The sequence below is a fragment of the Gadus macrocephalus genome, chromosome 2 (genome assembly GCF_031168955.1).
Source record: "Gadus macrocephalus chromosome 2, ASM3116895v1".
Taxonomy (NCBI): Eukaryota; Metazoa; Chordata; class Actinopteri; order Gadiformes; family Gadidae; genus Gadus; species Gadus macrocephalus.
Window position 1 is genome coordinate 18,332,759 of NC_082383.1, and position 16,273 is coordinate 18,349,031.

Below are 16,273 nucleotides of genomic sequence, written 5' to 3' on the forward strand. Positions count from 1 at the left end.
TGGTCTGCGCAGCATTAAGATATCACCCTCAACGTGTGTGTGTGTGTGTGTGTGTGTGTGTGTGTGTGTGTGTGTGTGTGTGTGTGTGTGTGTGTGTGTGTGTGTGTGTGTGTGTGTGTGTGTGTGTGTGTGTGTGTGTGTGTGTGTGTGTGTGTGTGTGTGTGTGTGTGTGTGTGGATGTATCCCAGATGGCTGAGTAATGAAGTGTCTTCCTCTGTAAGCCAAGTTGTTCCCAGCCATGTTTGTGGTAAGGCATTCTCCCTCCCTGCCGCACACCCACACACAGACAGACATACACACAGATACACACATACCAATAAAGATACACACACACATTCTATCATTCATTTATTAATGGCGCCTACTGATGTTAAACGTTAAGTGTGTGTGTATTTGGCCGTGTCTGCCCTTATTTCTCCTAGTTATGCATTGTAGTTCCCTTTGGTTGCTCTCTCTCTACCTCGCTCTCTTCCTCTGTGGTTTAATAAACGGGAATCCACTGCTAACATGCAGTCATAGTATAGCATCAGTGCTACACACTCCAGAACAGAGGAATGCTATGGGGCTACAGGTTGACCACGGCCCAGTCACTGTCTGACCAGAGACTCCAGACTCTAGACTCTGTAATTCAGGAGTCTGGAGTGCTTGGTTCTCAGCCAAAGGGGGCTGGTGTGGTCCCAGCCTCCTTTGAGTTACTGTCTCAGTGCAGCTAGAATCCCTGCACCTGTATTCAGAAGGTCCCTTTCAATAGAAGCCCCCCAGTGCAGCTCCTCCTCAGAACACGGGCTCCTCTCCTCTCCTCCTCCGGGGCGGCCCGGGCACATCTGTGGGGCGGGGGGGTGAATGCAGATCTGCTGGACTAAGACCCAAGCCTCCGAGCACTGTAATGAGGTCATCTCCTTCCAGAGCTATGACTGACAGACGTGTATGTTACCGGCTTGACAGGCGTGTATCATGAGTCGTGTTACTATGGCGCCGTGTGTGAGTCCCTTCATAGCATCGGTTCCCCGGGAATCGAACCCTGGTCCCAGAGCCGGGGCAAGGAGGGGCTGGGTTTGCGTCACTGGTTACAGCCTGCGTCTCTGTTTCCATGCAGCTTCAGAAACACATTAAAAAGCGTTTAAAAAGGCGGGGATGGATTTGCGATTGGCTTATGATGTCAGGACAGGAAGTAGAAGTGAATACCGTGGCGGTGATGTCATGGCAGGCACTGTGAAATGGTGCTGATGGGAGGGGCACTGGGCCGCCGGTATGCAGGGTCTGTCCGACGGTCTCGTCTCCAGAGGGGCGGAGTCCATGCCGAGTCCAGAAGTAATGCATCAAGCTTGATGTTAGACATGCTATCGTCAGTGGGAGGAGGAGTTATCCTCCATCGGTTCCCTGCTGACGTTAGGACCGCAGAGTCGCTCCAAGCTTCCACAAAGACTACAGACTCACTTGGTCAGAGTTCACCGAGACTCTGCATAGCCACCCCTCCCTTACCCCCCCCCCCACCCCCCCACACACACACACACCCCCTCTTACGCACTTATTGTATGTTCTACATCCCTGCATTTAATAATAGTACTAAGCATCGTGTAAAACCTTATCTTAGCAGTCTCTGTTGAATACGGGGAATGGGTTAACCCAGTGCCCACAGTGATATATTGTTGTTTGTAATTTCTTCTGACTAATGTACTTATTGTGAGTTGCTCTGGATAAAAGCGTCTGATGAATGCCCTGAATGTGAACGAATGTGATGAATGCCCTGAATGTATACTGACTGTCTGTGTTCTCCTCTCTTTCAGTGCTCTGCGCCAAAAACCTGGTGAAGAAGGACTTCTTCCGTGAGTAACCTTGTCTGCTATGCCTGTTCTGATGTCTTTATGACTGTAGACTGAGGTCAGCTGGTAGCTCTGGGATGGGATGGGGGGGGGGGGGGGGTGGGGCAGGCACTGAGGAAGGGGTCAGTCCTCAGTGGGGAACCAGGGAAGTCTGGGTCACTGAGCATGCTCGCCCTTCAGCGACCTCTGACCTGGGTCATCCTGTGAGGTGACCCGTGCTGGGTGATGTTTGGGTCTGTTTGGATCTGGGCTGTCATGGTGAGTCAGCATCACCCCTCCCACCACCATCCAGGTGGTTGCCATGGTGCCCATTCCTTGCATTCTCAGCGTTCCAGAGCAAACAGTCAGCCAGTCTGGCTGGCTGCTGTCTCTCCCCACATGTGTGCTATTAGCTGACCGGTCAGGGGCGGGTCGTCTGCACGGAGCTTATGAGTAGCTTATCAGCAGGAACACATCGCTGTCTGTGCTCCCTGGTCACATGTCATTAACCCGGGGAGCCCGTCTGTCCAGTTTGTCTAGGTGTGTCTGTGTGTCTGTTTGTTTGCGCATGTCTGTTTGTTTGTGATGTTGTTGGGTTGTGTTAGTTAGTGTCTGTTGGGTTGTCCCTAGGGTGTCTCTGAAGGTCTGTGTGTCTCCAGGTCTCCCGGACCCCTTCTCCAAGGTGGTGGTGGATGGGTCGGGCCAGTGCCACTCCACCGACACCGTCAGGAACACCCTGGACCCCAAATGGAACCAGCACTATGACCTGTGAGTGCCCCCCCCCCCCCCCCCCCCCTCCCAGTCTACTGCAGCGCTACAGGCTGACAGCTACTGCAGCCGCACTGTGTTCACAGACAGACAGACAGACAGACCGACCATGCTAACACACCATACAGACAGACCATGCTAACACACCATACAGACAGACCATGCTAACACACCATACAGACAGACCATGCTAACACACCATACAGCCAGACAATCAATGCTTATTGTCTAAACATGCTAATACATGGGAGACGGACAGACTATGCAAACACCCTACCCTACACCCAAATGCACACAGACCTAGCTAACAGGCTATGTAGCTAGCCCCAACCGGTGTCCTAACCCGTTGTGATGACATAACGTCAGGCTAAAAATGGCCGCCGGGACGGAGCGGACCACGCCAAGACAGCGGGGGGGGGTTACGTGTCGGGCCGTAGTATTTTCCGTGCATGACCAAAGCACATGCACGGAGCACTGGAACACCGGAGCGCTGGAAGGTTCCCACAGATGGTGTCCCGGCGGGAGCAGTTGAGGGAGAGAGAGCGAGAGATTCCAGTAATTTTCCAGCACACACCCCCCCCAGCAGGAATAGGAAGAGAGAGTCTCTAGATTTGTTTGGTTGCCACGGATACAACTGCCACTCTATGGTTGGGTTTTAAACTTTTAACTTCACCCGATGACACATACACGCGCAAGCGCGCACGCACACACACCCAGGCCGTCACATGCCCATCTTACATCACACAATCTCTGTGTCTGTCTGAGAAACATAAAGTCTCTGGTCCTGATACTGATAGTCTTCTCACTCTGCTCGTTGGTCTCTGGAGCGGCTGACTGGCCCCTGGCCGCCTCATAAAGTCCCGGTCACATTAAGCCTCGTTAGTTAAGGCTGGAGAGGTTGACAGCACTTCACGTCTCCGCCCTCCAGGCGGGCTGGCAGTTAATGAGCCGTCTGGTGAGAGACGACGGGACCGCAGGTCCACCAGAGAAGAACCTCTGGGTGATGCAGCCCGGTGGTGAGGAGGAGGTCTCTGTCTGGTCAGAGGTCTGCAGGTCAGGGTCTTAATGACCGAGCAACATGTCTGACCAACCAGGGGGTCTCAGACAGGGGGGGCTACATTCGACCTATCTATCTACTTTCTCCGTATACAAACCCCTGTTTTTAGATTGCTAAAGGCTGCCTCCTCAAGGTTTTCCAGGCATTTATGTGCGTGCTTTATGGCTTTCAGACGCTATTAAAAGCCTGTATCCAGACTAATGAGCTGCATGGCTGTGAGTCAGCTCTGGTTTAGTAGGGCTGTGATTGTAATGCTTCTTTTCCCATTCTTCTAAATGGAGCGTATGTGTGTTCTTTGTTACTCCTAGCTGCATCTAGCTAGGCCTAGACATGCCTGGCTGAATCTAGCTAACCCTATCTACTCATGTAGGCTCATAGGTGGTCCTAGATCATCCTAGCTTATGCTAGCCACTTCTAGTGGCCGCTAGCCGCTCTGAGATGCTTTCCAGGCAGCTTGTGGCCGCTAGCCGCTCTGAGACTCTCTCCCAGCCCAGAAGCCTCTTGGCCCAGAATCAAACAGTCTGGGCCAAGAGGAGGAGGAGGAGGAGAACACAGAGGAGGAGAACACAGGGGAGCCTCTCTTATAGAGGGAGAGGCTGGGGCCGCTCAGGGAGGACAGGAGGAGGAGCAGGAGGAACATGTGAAGGAGACGATCAGGGAGTGGAGGATGAATAAATCCGAGTGCTGAATCAGTGTCTGTGTGTCTGTCCCGTGCGCCTGGCTCTCGTTGTCTCCTCCCCACACCTGCATGCTGGGAATCCACTCCTGGGGAGCAGCCACTTCCTGCTCTGGGGCTGTTTGTGAGGGCCTGCAGCTCTTCTGTAGTCATAAAGAGCCTCTTGAGTTTCCCTCTGAGTCCGTGTTCTTCCAGGTTCCTCCTCCATGTGAAGCTGATCTATAACAGCATGAAGAGCAACAGGATGGAGAACATCCCAGTATCAGTCAGGCTCTGACCACCTCATCAACCAGAGCAGACTGGTTCTCTTTGTCTCCCGAAACGAAGCCAGAGGAGGTGACTCCGCCCCTAAAAGGATGTTTCAGTGATTCTAGGCCGAAACATAAATGATCGCATTCATCTTATCTTTCCTCCTGATCCGCTAGCTGCCCGCCCCATAAGCAGGCCGTCAAAAACCTGCGTCTGTAGGAATTCGGCGCTCCGAGATCGTACACAAATACAGATGGTGCAACCAACCACTCAAAACCAAAATAAATAGTATTCTAACCAATCAGCGACAAGGGGTGGGTGCTGTGGGGTTTTGCGCTGCGTTCATGATAGTTTTTACTGGACGCACGAAACACAGAAGGGAGGGGTGTACTGGCTCTGTTTGTTTGGGATCTCGTTTCAAATACCAACAGAAGTGACGTCACCCAACATCGCTGATACAACCTTTAATGTGATTGGTTTGCGTCCCAGGCTCTTTGCCGCCTCCACGCAGACTTTGCGTTATAACAGGGTCTGACTGCTGGAACCCAGAGGACCTATGATCCGGATGACATGTGACCCATGTGACCTATGCTCTAACCCCTGTCTCCAGGTACATCGGTAAGGCGGACTCCATCACCATTAGTGTGTGGAACCACAAGAAGATCCACAAGAAGCAGGGGGCGGGCTTCCTGGGCTGCGTGCGGCTGCTGTCCAACGCCATCAACCGCCTCAAGGACACGGGCTGTAAGGACACACACACACGCGCGCACACACACACACATATTAGTGCAGGGGGAGGGCCGCTTGGTGGGGATACCGCCATCTCTCCACCCTTTTTTCTCTTTGTTTTCCTCCTCTCTGTTTTGCTCCCATCTCCCCACTAGGGTTGTCGCGGTGTGGACATTTTCACACCGAGTAATACGCTCGTGTCAACACCGGTATTACCGGTATAAACGGTATTAACTTTGAAACTAGGTCAACCGCCATCTTCTCCGTCAACTCTCCTCTCACACTCGGTGGCAGCGGCTGGCTGCGCGCCAATTCTCTGCGTCTTATAACGTTCTTATATCATAATATCACGGCCAAAAGCTCTGTTCGCCTCCGGATGGCCGTAGCGCGGGGAGCTCACGTAGAGATTGGGCTTCGAGGGGTTTGTTTACCGGCGTTGCTATGGTTACTGGTCTTGTAACCATAGACCAGGTCTTGTGGAAGCGCGTCTATTCTCGGCGCTCCAATTCTCTTCCACACAGAGCAGAACTGTGGCCTATTCTACACATTTTAATTTTCTTAATTATAATTATATTATTCATTTTTACTGAATTAGTTTTTTATTACTGAAAAAAAAAATAACTTGGTGTTGCCGGCGTGCAACACCGAGTAATCGGTGTTGGCCTCAACACCGGTAACACCGGTAATACCGTATACCGCGGTAACCCTACTCCCAACACACTCACAGACAGACTGACACACACGCAGACAGACTTGGTAGATCTCTCCAGAGTCTCTAGACTTTGGCAGGACGCATTATCCGTGTTCAGAGGGAGTGTGTGCGAGTGTCTGTGTGTGTGCATGGTGGGAGATACCACCAGATCACAGTTAGAATATATACCGAGCCCTCTGTGCTGGACCCCCCCCCCCCCCCCCCCCCTGGGGGTAGTTTCCTAGAAGCCTCTGTCTGAACGCTGCAGGAAACCAGAGGGCCTCGCCCAGCTGCAGGAGGTAGACGGCTCTCCCTCTCCCCTCTGCCTCACCCCTGCCGCCCCCCTCCCCCGTCCCGGCTCTCCCCCGGTCTGGCCCGCTGTCAGACCCCAGGAGACTCTGTCTGGTCCCTGTCTACGGACGAGGCAGGCAGGAGGTCTAGAGGGTCTGTGTGGTCTCTCCCTCCGGGACTAGCAGACCGGTCTCTAGGGTCTGTGTGGTCTCTCCCTCCGGGACTAGCAGATCGGTCTCTAGGGTCTGTGTGGTCTCTCCCTCCTGGACTGGCAGACCGGTCTCTAGGGTCTGTGTGGTCTCTCCCTGCCGGACTGTGTTGGCAGACAGGTTGTTTGTTTGTGGGTTTTCGAGATGCACGTCGTGGACAGCTGTGGCGGTCGTGTCCTCTCCTCCAGTTCCTGTGTGTGTGTGATGCCTGCGTGTGTGGTTGTTTAGCTGCCTGTTTAGTCTAGACATGCATCCTGGGTTGCTGTATCTCAGCCAGACACCGGACCTTGCGATGGTTGGTGGAATCAGTCTGCAGGAAAACCCCTTTACACTGACCTCTCTCTCTCTCTGTCTCTGTCTCTGTCTCTGTCTCTCTCGCTGTCTCTGTCTCTCTCTCTGTGTCTCTCTGTCTCTCTCTCTGTGTCTCTCTGTGTCTCTCTGTCTCTCTCTCTCTGCCGATCATTCTGGCACTCTCTCTGTCTGTCTTTCTTTATTTGTCTCCATTTCTATTGAACTCACATCTCTCTATCACTTTCTTTCCTTTAACTCTTTGTTTATCTCTTTTTCTCTATTTGAGCATCTATTCCATGTTGTTCTCTGTTGTGTTACTATCTCCATACACACACACACACACACATTGTTTTGCACTCAATTACACAGGAACTTCACACACACGCAGCCAGACTTGGTATATCTCTCCAGAGTCTCCAGACTTTGGCAGGACGCTGTGTCCATGTTCAGAGGGAGCGGCTGTGTGTGTGTGTGTGTGTGTGTGTGTGTGTGTGTGTGTGTGTGTGTGACCTCTCCGCTGAACCCTCGTCTCAGACAGAGCTCTTTATGAACCATGGTGCTCCACACCGCGCGGCACAACATCTGCTCCACGCGGAGAAGGAGAGAAGGCTTTATAAGGCAATACTTAATACACTGATTTGTATTTAAACGACAAAAGTTTACAAGCAGTAACTGTTATATTATGTTATATTGGACACGTTTTTGTCATGCCGATGAACTAGTTAATTAATTTGACAGATGGGTGAGGGAGACATTCTCTTTCTCCCATTTCTCATCTATATCCTCTCTCTCTCTTGCCCTCTCCCCCTTTCTATCTCTCTCACTCGCTCTCTCTCTCCCTCTCACCCTCTCTCCTGACATTGTCTCTCTCTCTCCCTCTCTCCTGACATTGTCTCTCTCTCTCTCTCTCTCTCTCGCCCTCTCTCCTGACATTGTCTCTCTCTCTCTCTCTCTCTCGCCCTCTCTCCTGACATTGTCTCTCCCTCTCTGGCCCTCCAGACCAGAGGCTGGACCTGAACAAGCTGAGCCCCAGCGACAGTGACACGGTGCGGGGACAGATAGTGGGTAAGTAGGGGGCAGCCCCAGTCTATCAATGGGAACAAGCCACCTTGTGGGTGGGCACTGCCTCTTGTGATGTCACTAGGGGGTTGATTTTGAAAGAGCAGGTAATGATAGAATATAATGAAAGATATCACGTTATGAATGAACCATTACATCAACATAGCATTTGGTGTGTGTGTGTGTGTGTGTGTGTGTGTGTGTGTGTGTGTGTGTGTGTGTGTGTGTGTGTGTGTGTGTGTGTGTGTGTGTGTGTGTGTGTGTGTGTGTGTGTGTGTGTGTGTGTGTGTCCAGTGAGCCTCCAGTCCCGAGACAGGATTGGCAGCGGGGGGCCGGTGGTGGACTGCAGCCAGCTGTTTGACAACGACCTGCCAGACGGGTGAGTCTATCTGGTTCTCATCAGTGACCTCGTGACCTCAGCCAGCTCAGAGGACTCAGAGTAAACTCACTCCCCTTCTGTGTGTGTGTGTGTGTGTCCAGCTGGGAGGAGAGGAGGACGGCGTCCGGGCGGATCCAGTACCTGAACCACATCACACGGACCACCCAGTGGGAGCGCCCCACCAGGTGAGCCCCCAGACCCCCCCCCCTGCCCCCCCACCCAGTGGGAGCGCCCTATGGAGTTAGAATCATGCCAAAACCCCGCACACACGCAAAACGTGTTTTGCTCACGCATAACGATTCACACGCACACAAAACATGTTTTACTCACGCACAATGATTCACACACACGCTCAGTGTGGTTTGCAAATACAAAACATCATTCACAAACTAATGCATTTTGCTTCAGAAACAAATACAGTATGTTTTTCACAAAGTACAAAAAAAAATCCTTCTAGTACACAAAACAATTCTACAAGTACGGAACACTGAAAGCTGCGTGTGGATCGGAAGGCTTCCCACTACACAACAGCAGGTGGCGCTGTTGAGTCAGTTTAAGGCCGCCAGGACGATCTTTTTTTGATGCCGGCCAACCGTGTGTGGATTCTATGGAAAGCCAAGAAGGCCACTAACTGGCCCTAGAATGGCGCGGTAAAAGTGCTAAACCGCACGGAAACCGTACGGAATCCGTGCGGTTTGGCAGGAACAACGCCACCTGTTGTTGTGTAGTGTGAATCACAGGACATTTGTTTGTCACGTGACTTTTGGCACTAATTTTCCACCTTGCTGATCTGTGTGCAAATGCCTTCCGATCCACGCGCAGCTTTCAGTGTTCCGTACTTGTAGAATTGTTTTGTGTACTTGAAGGATTTATTTTTGTACTTTGTGTAAAACATACTGTATTTGTTTCTGAAGCAAAATGCATTAGTTTGTGAATGATGTTTTGTATTTGCAAACCACACTAAGCGTGTGTGTGAATCATTGTGCGTGAGTAAAACACGTTTTGTGTGCGTGTGAATTAGGGATCGACCGATATATCGGTCGGCCGATATTATCGGCCGATATTCGCGTTTTTTACGTGTATCGGTATCGTCCGATACGCGGCTGATTTTCGCCGATTTTTTTTTTTTTATTTTTTTTTTTTTTTATATAATACTTGTTCTACCTCACCTGTTTTTAATATTTGTTAAATATTGTTCATCTACTTGTTCTTACTTGTTCTACCTCACCTGTTTTTACTATTTGTTAAATATTGTTCATCTACTTGTTCTTACTTGTTCTACTTCACCTGTTTTTACTATTTGTTAAATATTGTTTTTTATATTGAAGTTCAATAAATGTTTCTTTAAAAAAATAAAAAATAAAAAATCGGCTCAAGAAAATCGGTATAGGCGTATCGGCGTATCGGCTAAGGCTGATGAAAAAATATCGGTATCGGTATCGGCCCTAAAAAATCGGTATCGGTCGATCCCTAGTGTGAATCGTTATGCGTGAGCAAAACACGTTTTTGCGTGTGTGCGGGGTTTTGGCATGATTCTAACTCCATAGCGCCCCACCAGGTGAGCCCTCCCACCCTGTCCCTGCCCCCCCCCGCTGGGTGGGTTAAGGTTAGAGACTGTAGGTCAGGGATGGGCAACTTTCATGATAAAGAGGGCCACATTTTTCATCATAACCAACATGACTGCACACTTCAACTAAACGTGAGCTGAGAGAAGCTACACAATTTTGAATTTGGTAGATACGATTCCTGTATTCTGGTGCATTTTGGGGATGGCCACTACCTAAAAAATCTTCCAGGATCGTAACCTTTGTACGGTATGTTAATTGAACCAACATACATTCATTTCGTTTTCCATGCCCAATAAGACACATGAATGGTTGGTATTTTTATCAGTGCAAAGGGCACATACATCCTCATTCAATGATGCCACAAAACTGAAAAACAGTGGCCCAACATTAAGTGCAACAACTCAATGAACTCAAACCCAAGAAGCATGATATTCATTGCAGTTGTAGTAGTTGTAGTGGCGACTTAAGTGGATATCTTTAATGACTGATATCGTTTCTAAGCAAACTAGACGCATGGGTTTGCCTTTGAATTCTATGAATTCTTCTGATCTTTTTGACCGAGTTTTTGGTAACTCGATCAATTATTATTATTATTATTATTATATATATTTTTTTTTTAATTATTTTTTTTTTAAATTATGTGCGGGCCTGACTGAGTGAGGATGCGGACTGAGTGAGGATGCGGGCTGAGTGAGATGATTGGTTGTTGATGGTGACCCTGCCCCAAGGCTCTTTAGAGGTTGTAGTTGATTGGTTGCTGACGGTGACCCCGCCCCCGGGCTCGTTAGAGGGCATAGCTGATAGGTTAGTGATGATGACCACGCCCCCAGGCTCGTTAGAGGTTGTAGTTGATTGGTTGCTGACGGAGACCCCGCCCCCAGGCCGGCCTCAGAGTACTCCAGCCCGGGCCGGCCCCTCAGCTGCATCGTGGACGAGAACACGCCCATCAGCGCCAACGGGGCCACGCCCACCGCCGTGGCGCCGCCCACAGAGCAGCGCGCCCAGGAGAGGCGAGTCCGGTCGCAGCGCCACCGCAACTACATGAGCAGGACCCACCTGCACGCCCCCCCCGACCTGCCCGAGGGATACGGTACACACAGACACACACACACACACACACACACACACACAGACACACAGACACACAGACACACACACACACACACACACACACACACACACAAGAACATGCACTACACACACACAAGAACATGCACTACACACACACACACACAAGAACATGCACTACACACACACACACACACACACAAGAACATGCACTACACACACACACACACACACAAGAACATGCACTACACACACACACACACACACAAGAACATGCACTACACACACACACACACACACACACACACAAGAACATGCACTACACACACACACACAAGAACATGCACTGCACACACACTGCATAGTCACACACACAAACAGGCATGCACTAACACTGCATAGTCACAAACAGTATTGAACTCATGCACACACACACATGCACTCACACTACATACACACACAAAAGCATGCGCACACACATACAGACACGTTATTTACACACACACACAGTGGTGTGTGTGCGGCTTGGTGGAGTAGTGAAGGTGCAGCTCGGCACAGCTCAGTTACGGCTCGCGTTCCCACCGCCAACAGTACCCTTATGGTGGGGGGGGGGGGGGTGAAGATGCGGTTTGGCGCAGCTCAGTTACGGCTCGCGTTTCCACTGCCGACAGTACCCTGACAGTAACCCGGATGACGATAGCCACGGCAGCTATGTTAGCATTGTGACCTCATAGCAGCCCGACACAGTTTAGGCTGCTAATAAATCCAAGGAAAAAGAAGAACGCGCACAATGAACAAAGATCAACAATGTAGGATGTCCCTTTTTGCGACATTTTCTTCAATAAACTAAGCTTTCGCCGTTGTCCAAAAATACCTTGCGGATAATGTGTTTGTTTGTTAATATCCCCCTGACTCACGGAAGTGCGATCTGTCTACCAATTAACGGTCGGCGTGTGTAGCTCGAATTCGACGGCACCCTTTCAGGCATCTCTGTACCCCAACGGAGGAGTACAGCGAGACGAGTACGGCTCAATACGACTCAGCCTGGGTCACGCCCACTTTCGGCGGTGGAAACGCGATCCGTGCCGCACCTTAGCGAACTGAACCGACGCGCACCCTCTGGTGGAAACACGCCATTAGTTGTCCCTGAAGAACTTGCGTATCTAACATTAGTGGCGCATTACATTAATTAATTTGCACGCCAGTTTTATTGAATTTTATACCGTATAAATCCATGCACCGAAACGTGACGTCCGTACCGATTCGGTTCAATACGAATACATGTATAGTTACACCCCTAATACACACACATACAGAGAGACACACGTTAAACACGCACGCAGACAAACCCTCGACACACACACGCAGACACACACCGGCTGTCACACACATACGCAGACACGCATCTCCAGGGAGTTCTTGTTTATCTGACTTCATGTCTCAGACATGATTAACAGACTCTGATTAACAGACTCCAACCACACTGGTCATCGGTCTGCCTATCTGACTGTCATTCTGTTATTCTCTGGCTCGTCCTGTTCTGTGTCCTTCGTCTATATCTGTGTAGGTATCTCTCTCTGTCTCTCTGTCAGTCTGTCTACATCTATGTCTGTATCTCTCTCTGTCTCGCTCTCTGTCTGTCTGTCTGTGTCGGTTTCTATCGCTGTCTGTCTGTATGTCTGTCTACAACTGTGTCGGTATCTCTCTCTAAGTCTCACTGTCTCCTTCTGATTGGTACTTATTGATCTCCACAGATTCTCTCTCTCTCCCTCACCTTTTTGTGTCTCTTTTCTCTCATCCAGTCACACGTGTGTTGCCTCCTGCCTCTCCTCTCTGATTGGCTGTTCTCTCTGATAAGCTACCCTCCCATGTTGGCTCTTTTGATGGGTTGTTGAAGTCCCTATTTAGATGGGCTCACTCTCTGATTGGCTGTCCCCTAACAAGCTTGTTTATGGTGTGTTACAGAGCAGCGGACCACGCAGCAGGGACAGGTGTACTTCCTCCACACGCAGACAGGGGTCAGCACCTGGCACGACCCCCGGGTCCCCAGGTACACACATAGACACACACACACACACGCGCACACACACTGACTGACTGACCACCAAAGCTTTTCACATCAGGCTGCAGTTCCGGCTCCTCAACATTCTTCGGTGCTTCAGTGTTTGTTTTTGTGTTACATATGTTTGGATCCAATTTAATCTGGAATTATATGATATGTGATGAAGATTCATATTCTACCTGATAACCTCCTCCCTCTCTCCCTCTTCCCCCCCCCCCCACAGGGACCTGAGTAACGTGAACTGTGAGGAGTTGGGTCCGCTGCCCCCTGGCTGGGAGATCCGGAACACGGCCACGGGGCGGGTCTACTTTGTGGACCACAACAACCGAACCACTCAGTTCACCGACCCGCGCCTCTCCGCCAACCTGCACCTAGTTCTCAAGTGAGCCCCGCCCACAAACCAGAGCCAATCATCTGGAGTCTGACAGCAGACCAGCTCACATATGGGTTCACCTACATTTACATGCAGGTCATTCAGCAGACGCTTTTATCCAGAGCCACTTACAATAAGTGCATCCGTCAAAAGAAAGAGAAACAACAATAAATCACTGTCAGTACAGTGAGGATGTTCATAGAACCAAGTGCCAAGCACTAACAATCACTAGGTTAACCCATTCCCCGTAGACAACAGAGATAGTTAAGATAAGATGCTACACCATGCTAAGTACAAGTGGCAGGACGTACAACATACAATTAGTGAGTAAGAGTGGTGTGTCGGGGGAAAGGGTTATGCAGAGTCCGGGTGAACTCTGAACAGGAGTCTTGTGTCTCTTGCGGGAGCTGGTGAGGGAGCTGGTGAGAGGCCCCCGCGGGGCTCTCCTGGAGGTCCTCTCCTGGAGGTCCTCTGGTGTAATGTAGAGTCTGGACCTGGTGGTTCTGACGGTCTCCCTTTTTGCCCCCCAGCCCCGAGCCCTGTCCAAGTCCCAACGGATCCCGAGGGAGCATCGAGACCCAGAACATCAGGTGGGTCTCACACACACACACACACACACACACACACGAACACACGAACACACGAACACACGAACACACACACGAACACACGAACACACACACGAACGAACACGAACACACACACACACGAACACACACACACACACACACACCCAGTCTGAGGTCCACAGCTGTAGGCGATGGTTCAGTGTTATGAAGAGAGAGGCCTCCGCCTTGTTGATCCACCCCCTAGCCTGCCCTCCTCCACCCTCTGCTCTCTGCCTCCCCTCCTCTCCCTCCCCTCCACCCACCCACACTCCTCCCTGGCCCGGCATCACACAGCAGACCCCAGACGGCTCCTCTGGCCCAGGAAGCGCTCTCTCTCTCGCTCTCTCTCCGTCTGTCTGTCTGTCTCTCTCTCTCGCTCTCGCTCTCTCTCTGTCTGTCTCTGTCCGTCTCTCTCTCTCGCTCTCTCACTGTCTGTCTCTATCTGTCTCTGTCTCTCTCTCTCTCTGTCTCTGTCTCTGTCTCTGTCACTCTCTCGGAACGCTGCAGCTGTTCAAACAGAACATAGATTTTCGGCCAACTGCATTACCCAGAAGCCCCGTCCTCTCCTCCTGATAGCTGCAGTGTGGAAGGAGGAGGCTTTCTCCTCTCCCAGGCCATGACCTCATCCATGCGCCTCTGAGGGTCTAGTTTGTGTCTCCTGACAGAACAGAGCAGCTGGTCAGCAGATCCCTCTGTCTTCTCCTTTGAGCATACACTGAGGAGAAAGAGTTCCTTTCTCGGTTCTTCGTCTGTGGTTGTGTTTGTTTGTCCATGTGTTTATGTTTGTCGGTGTGTGTGTGTGTGTGTGAGTGTATGTGTGCTAGCATCGGAGCGGGCGAGTGTATCCTGGCAGCCCCCCCTCTGTGAGCCTGAACTCTCTTGACAGGACAGGTGTGGGTCTGAGGACAGCTCCGTCGACCTGTCGTGTGTGTGTGTGTGTGTGTGTGTGTGTGTGTGTGTGTGTGTGTGTGTGTGTGTGTGTGTGTGCCTGTGTGCCTGTGTGTGCGCGGGTCCCCTCCGGTGAGTTCACCTCAGTCTGCCTCTCGCCGGTCTGAGGCTGTTTGACTTGGCGCTCTTCCCAGATGACCTCAGTTTGTTTACCCATAATCCTCAGCACACAGATCACCCCTGCCATGCCGCCCCCCCCCCCCCCCCCCTTTCGTGTCGGTTTGTTATGGTTTTCTCTCCTGCATCGCTCCTCTGCACACACAGTTAGGGCTTTGTTCAAAGTGCCCTCCTCAGCCAGCTCTTTCTCTATATATATGTCTCTCTCTTTCGGTCTCTGTCTCTCTGTGTCTCTGTCTGTCTCTCTCTGTCTCTGTGTGTCTCTCTGTCTCACACTCTCTTTCTCTCTGTCTCTCCCTCTTATTCCCCATCTCTCTGTCTGCCTATCTCTGTCTTTCTCTCTCTCTGTCTCTCCCTGTCTGACTCTCTTACTCCCTATTTCTCTGCCTGTCTATCTGCCTCTCACTGTCTCTCTCACTTTACTGGCATTGTCACACCAAAATTGTACCAGGGGTGAAAATTGCACCGCCTACATAATCTGCGTTCGAAAATTCTAAACCAGCCTGGCAACGGACAATCGCGTCGAACGTTGCCTGGCAACAGACGATCGCATCGAACGATGGCAAGGAAGGTTCATGAACATTCGTGCTCATTCATTGAGCGTCACAAGACGAAATAACATTAAACAGATAACACTTATTTTACAAATTACATTTATTAGTGTTGTTAACGTTATATTTGTATTGTATTTAATTGTTTAATCGCATTTAGCTAGTAAACTGAGTGTATTAACACAAGCTAGCTAGACTATGATAAACTAAACACTCAGTTTACTAGCTAAATTCAATACAGTACAATTATAAAAAGAAAAACAAGTGTTCTGTATTATGTTATTTCGTCTTTGGCAGCATGAGCGCAAATGTTTTTTGAAACCTGCCTGGCAACGGACAATTGCGTCAAACGATGACGTAATGTTTCGAACGCCGATTACGTAGGCAATTTTCGCCCCCGGAAAACAATTTCGGTGTGACAACATCATAAATGCCCCCTCTTGCTGCGTCCATCTTGCGTTGCTCCCACCATGAGGTTTAAAATCACCCATGGATCATCTCCCCAAACCAAACCTCATCCTTCATGTTGATCAACTCTGTGTGAGATGTTTCTTTATGTCTGAGTGAAGTGAGGGAGCTCATCTCCCCAAACCTCCATCTCAAACCTCACTAAATATCATCAAACTGATCAAATAACACAGCCCTCATAATGACTTCATGGTCATTAGTGCATCTACATTTCTACTACTCCTATGGTGTGTGCATATATAAATACACACATATAGACATGTATCCTCTGTGTATTGTTGGTAGTTTTACATGTGTATCTTTTTTTAT

General features: G+C 50.3%; 1 protein-coding gene across 1 annotated transcript in view; it reads left to right on the plus strand.

Moving 5' to 3' along the window:
• smurf2 (SMAD specific E3 ubiquitin protein ligase 2) overlaps nucleotides 1–16,273 on the plus strand; it is a 48,606-nt gene that overhangs the window by 18,955 nt on the left and 13,378 nt on the right. The window contains exons 2-11 of the mRNA XM_060043806.1: nucleotides 1,788–1,826; nucleotides 2,462–2,570; nucleotides 5,163–5,296; nucleotides 7,763–7,828; nucleotides 8,117–8,201; nucleotides 8,303–8,386; nucleotides 10,651–10,859; nucleotides 12,803–12,887; nucleotides 13,123–13,281; nucleotides 13,803–13,862. Coding sequence (XP_059899789.1) covers nucleotides 1,788–1,826; nucleotides 2,462–2,570; nucleotides 5,163–5,296; nucleotides 7,763–7,828; nucleotides 8,117–8,201; nucleotides 8,303–8,386; nucleotides 10,651–10,859; nucleotides 12,803–12,887; nucleotides 13,123–13,281; nucleotides 13,803–13,862 — 1,030 coding nt within the window. The remainder of the gene's footprint in view (nucleotides 1–1,787; nucleotides 1,827–2,461; nucleotides 2,571–5,162; nucleotides 5,297–7,762; nucleotides 7,829–8,116; nucleotides 8,202–8,302; nucleotides 8,387–10,650; nucleotides 10,860–12,802; nucleotides 12,888–13,122; nucleotides 13,282–13,802; nucleotides 13,863–16,273) is intronic.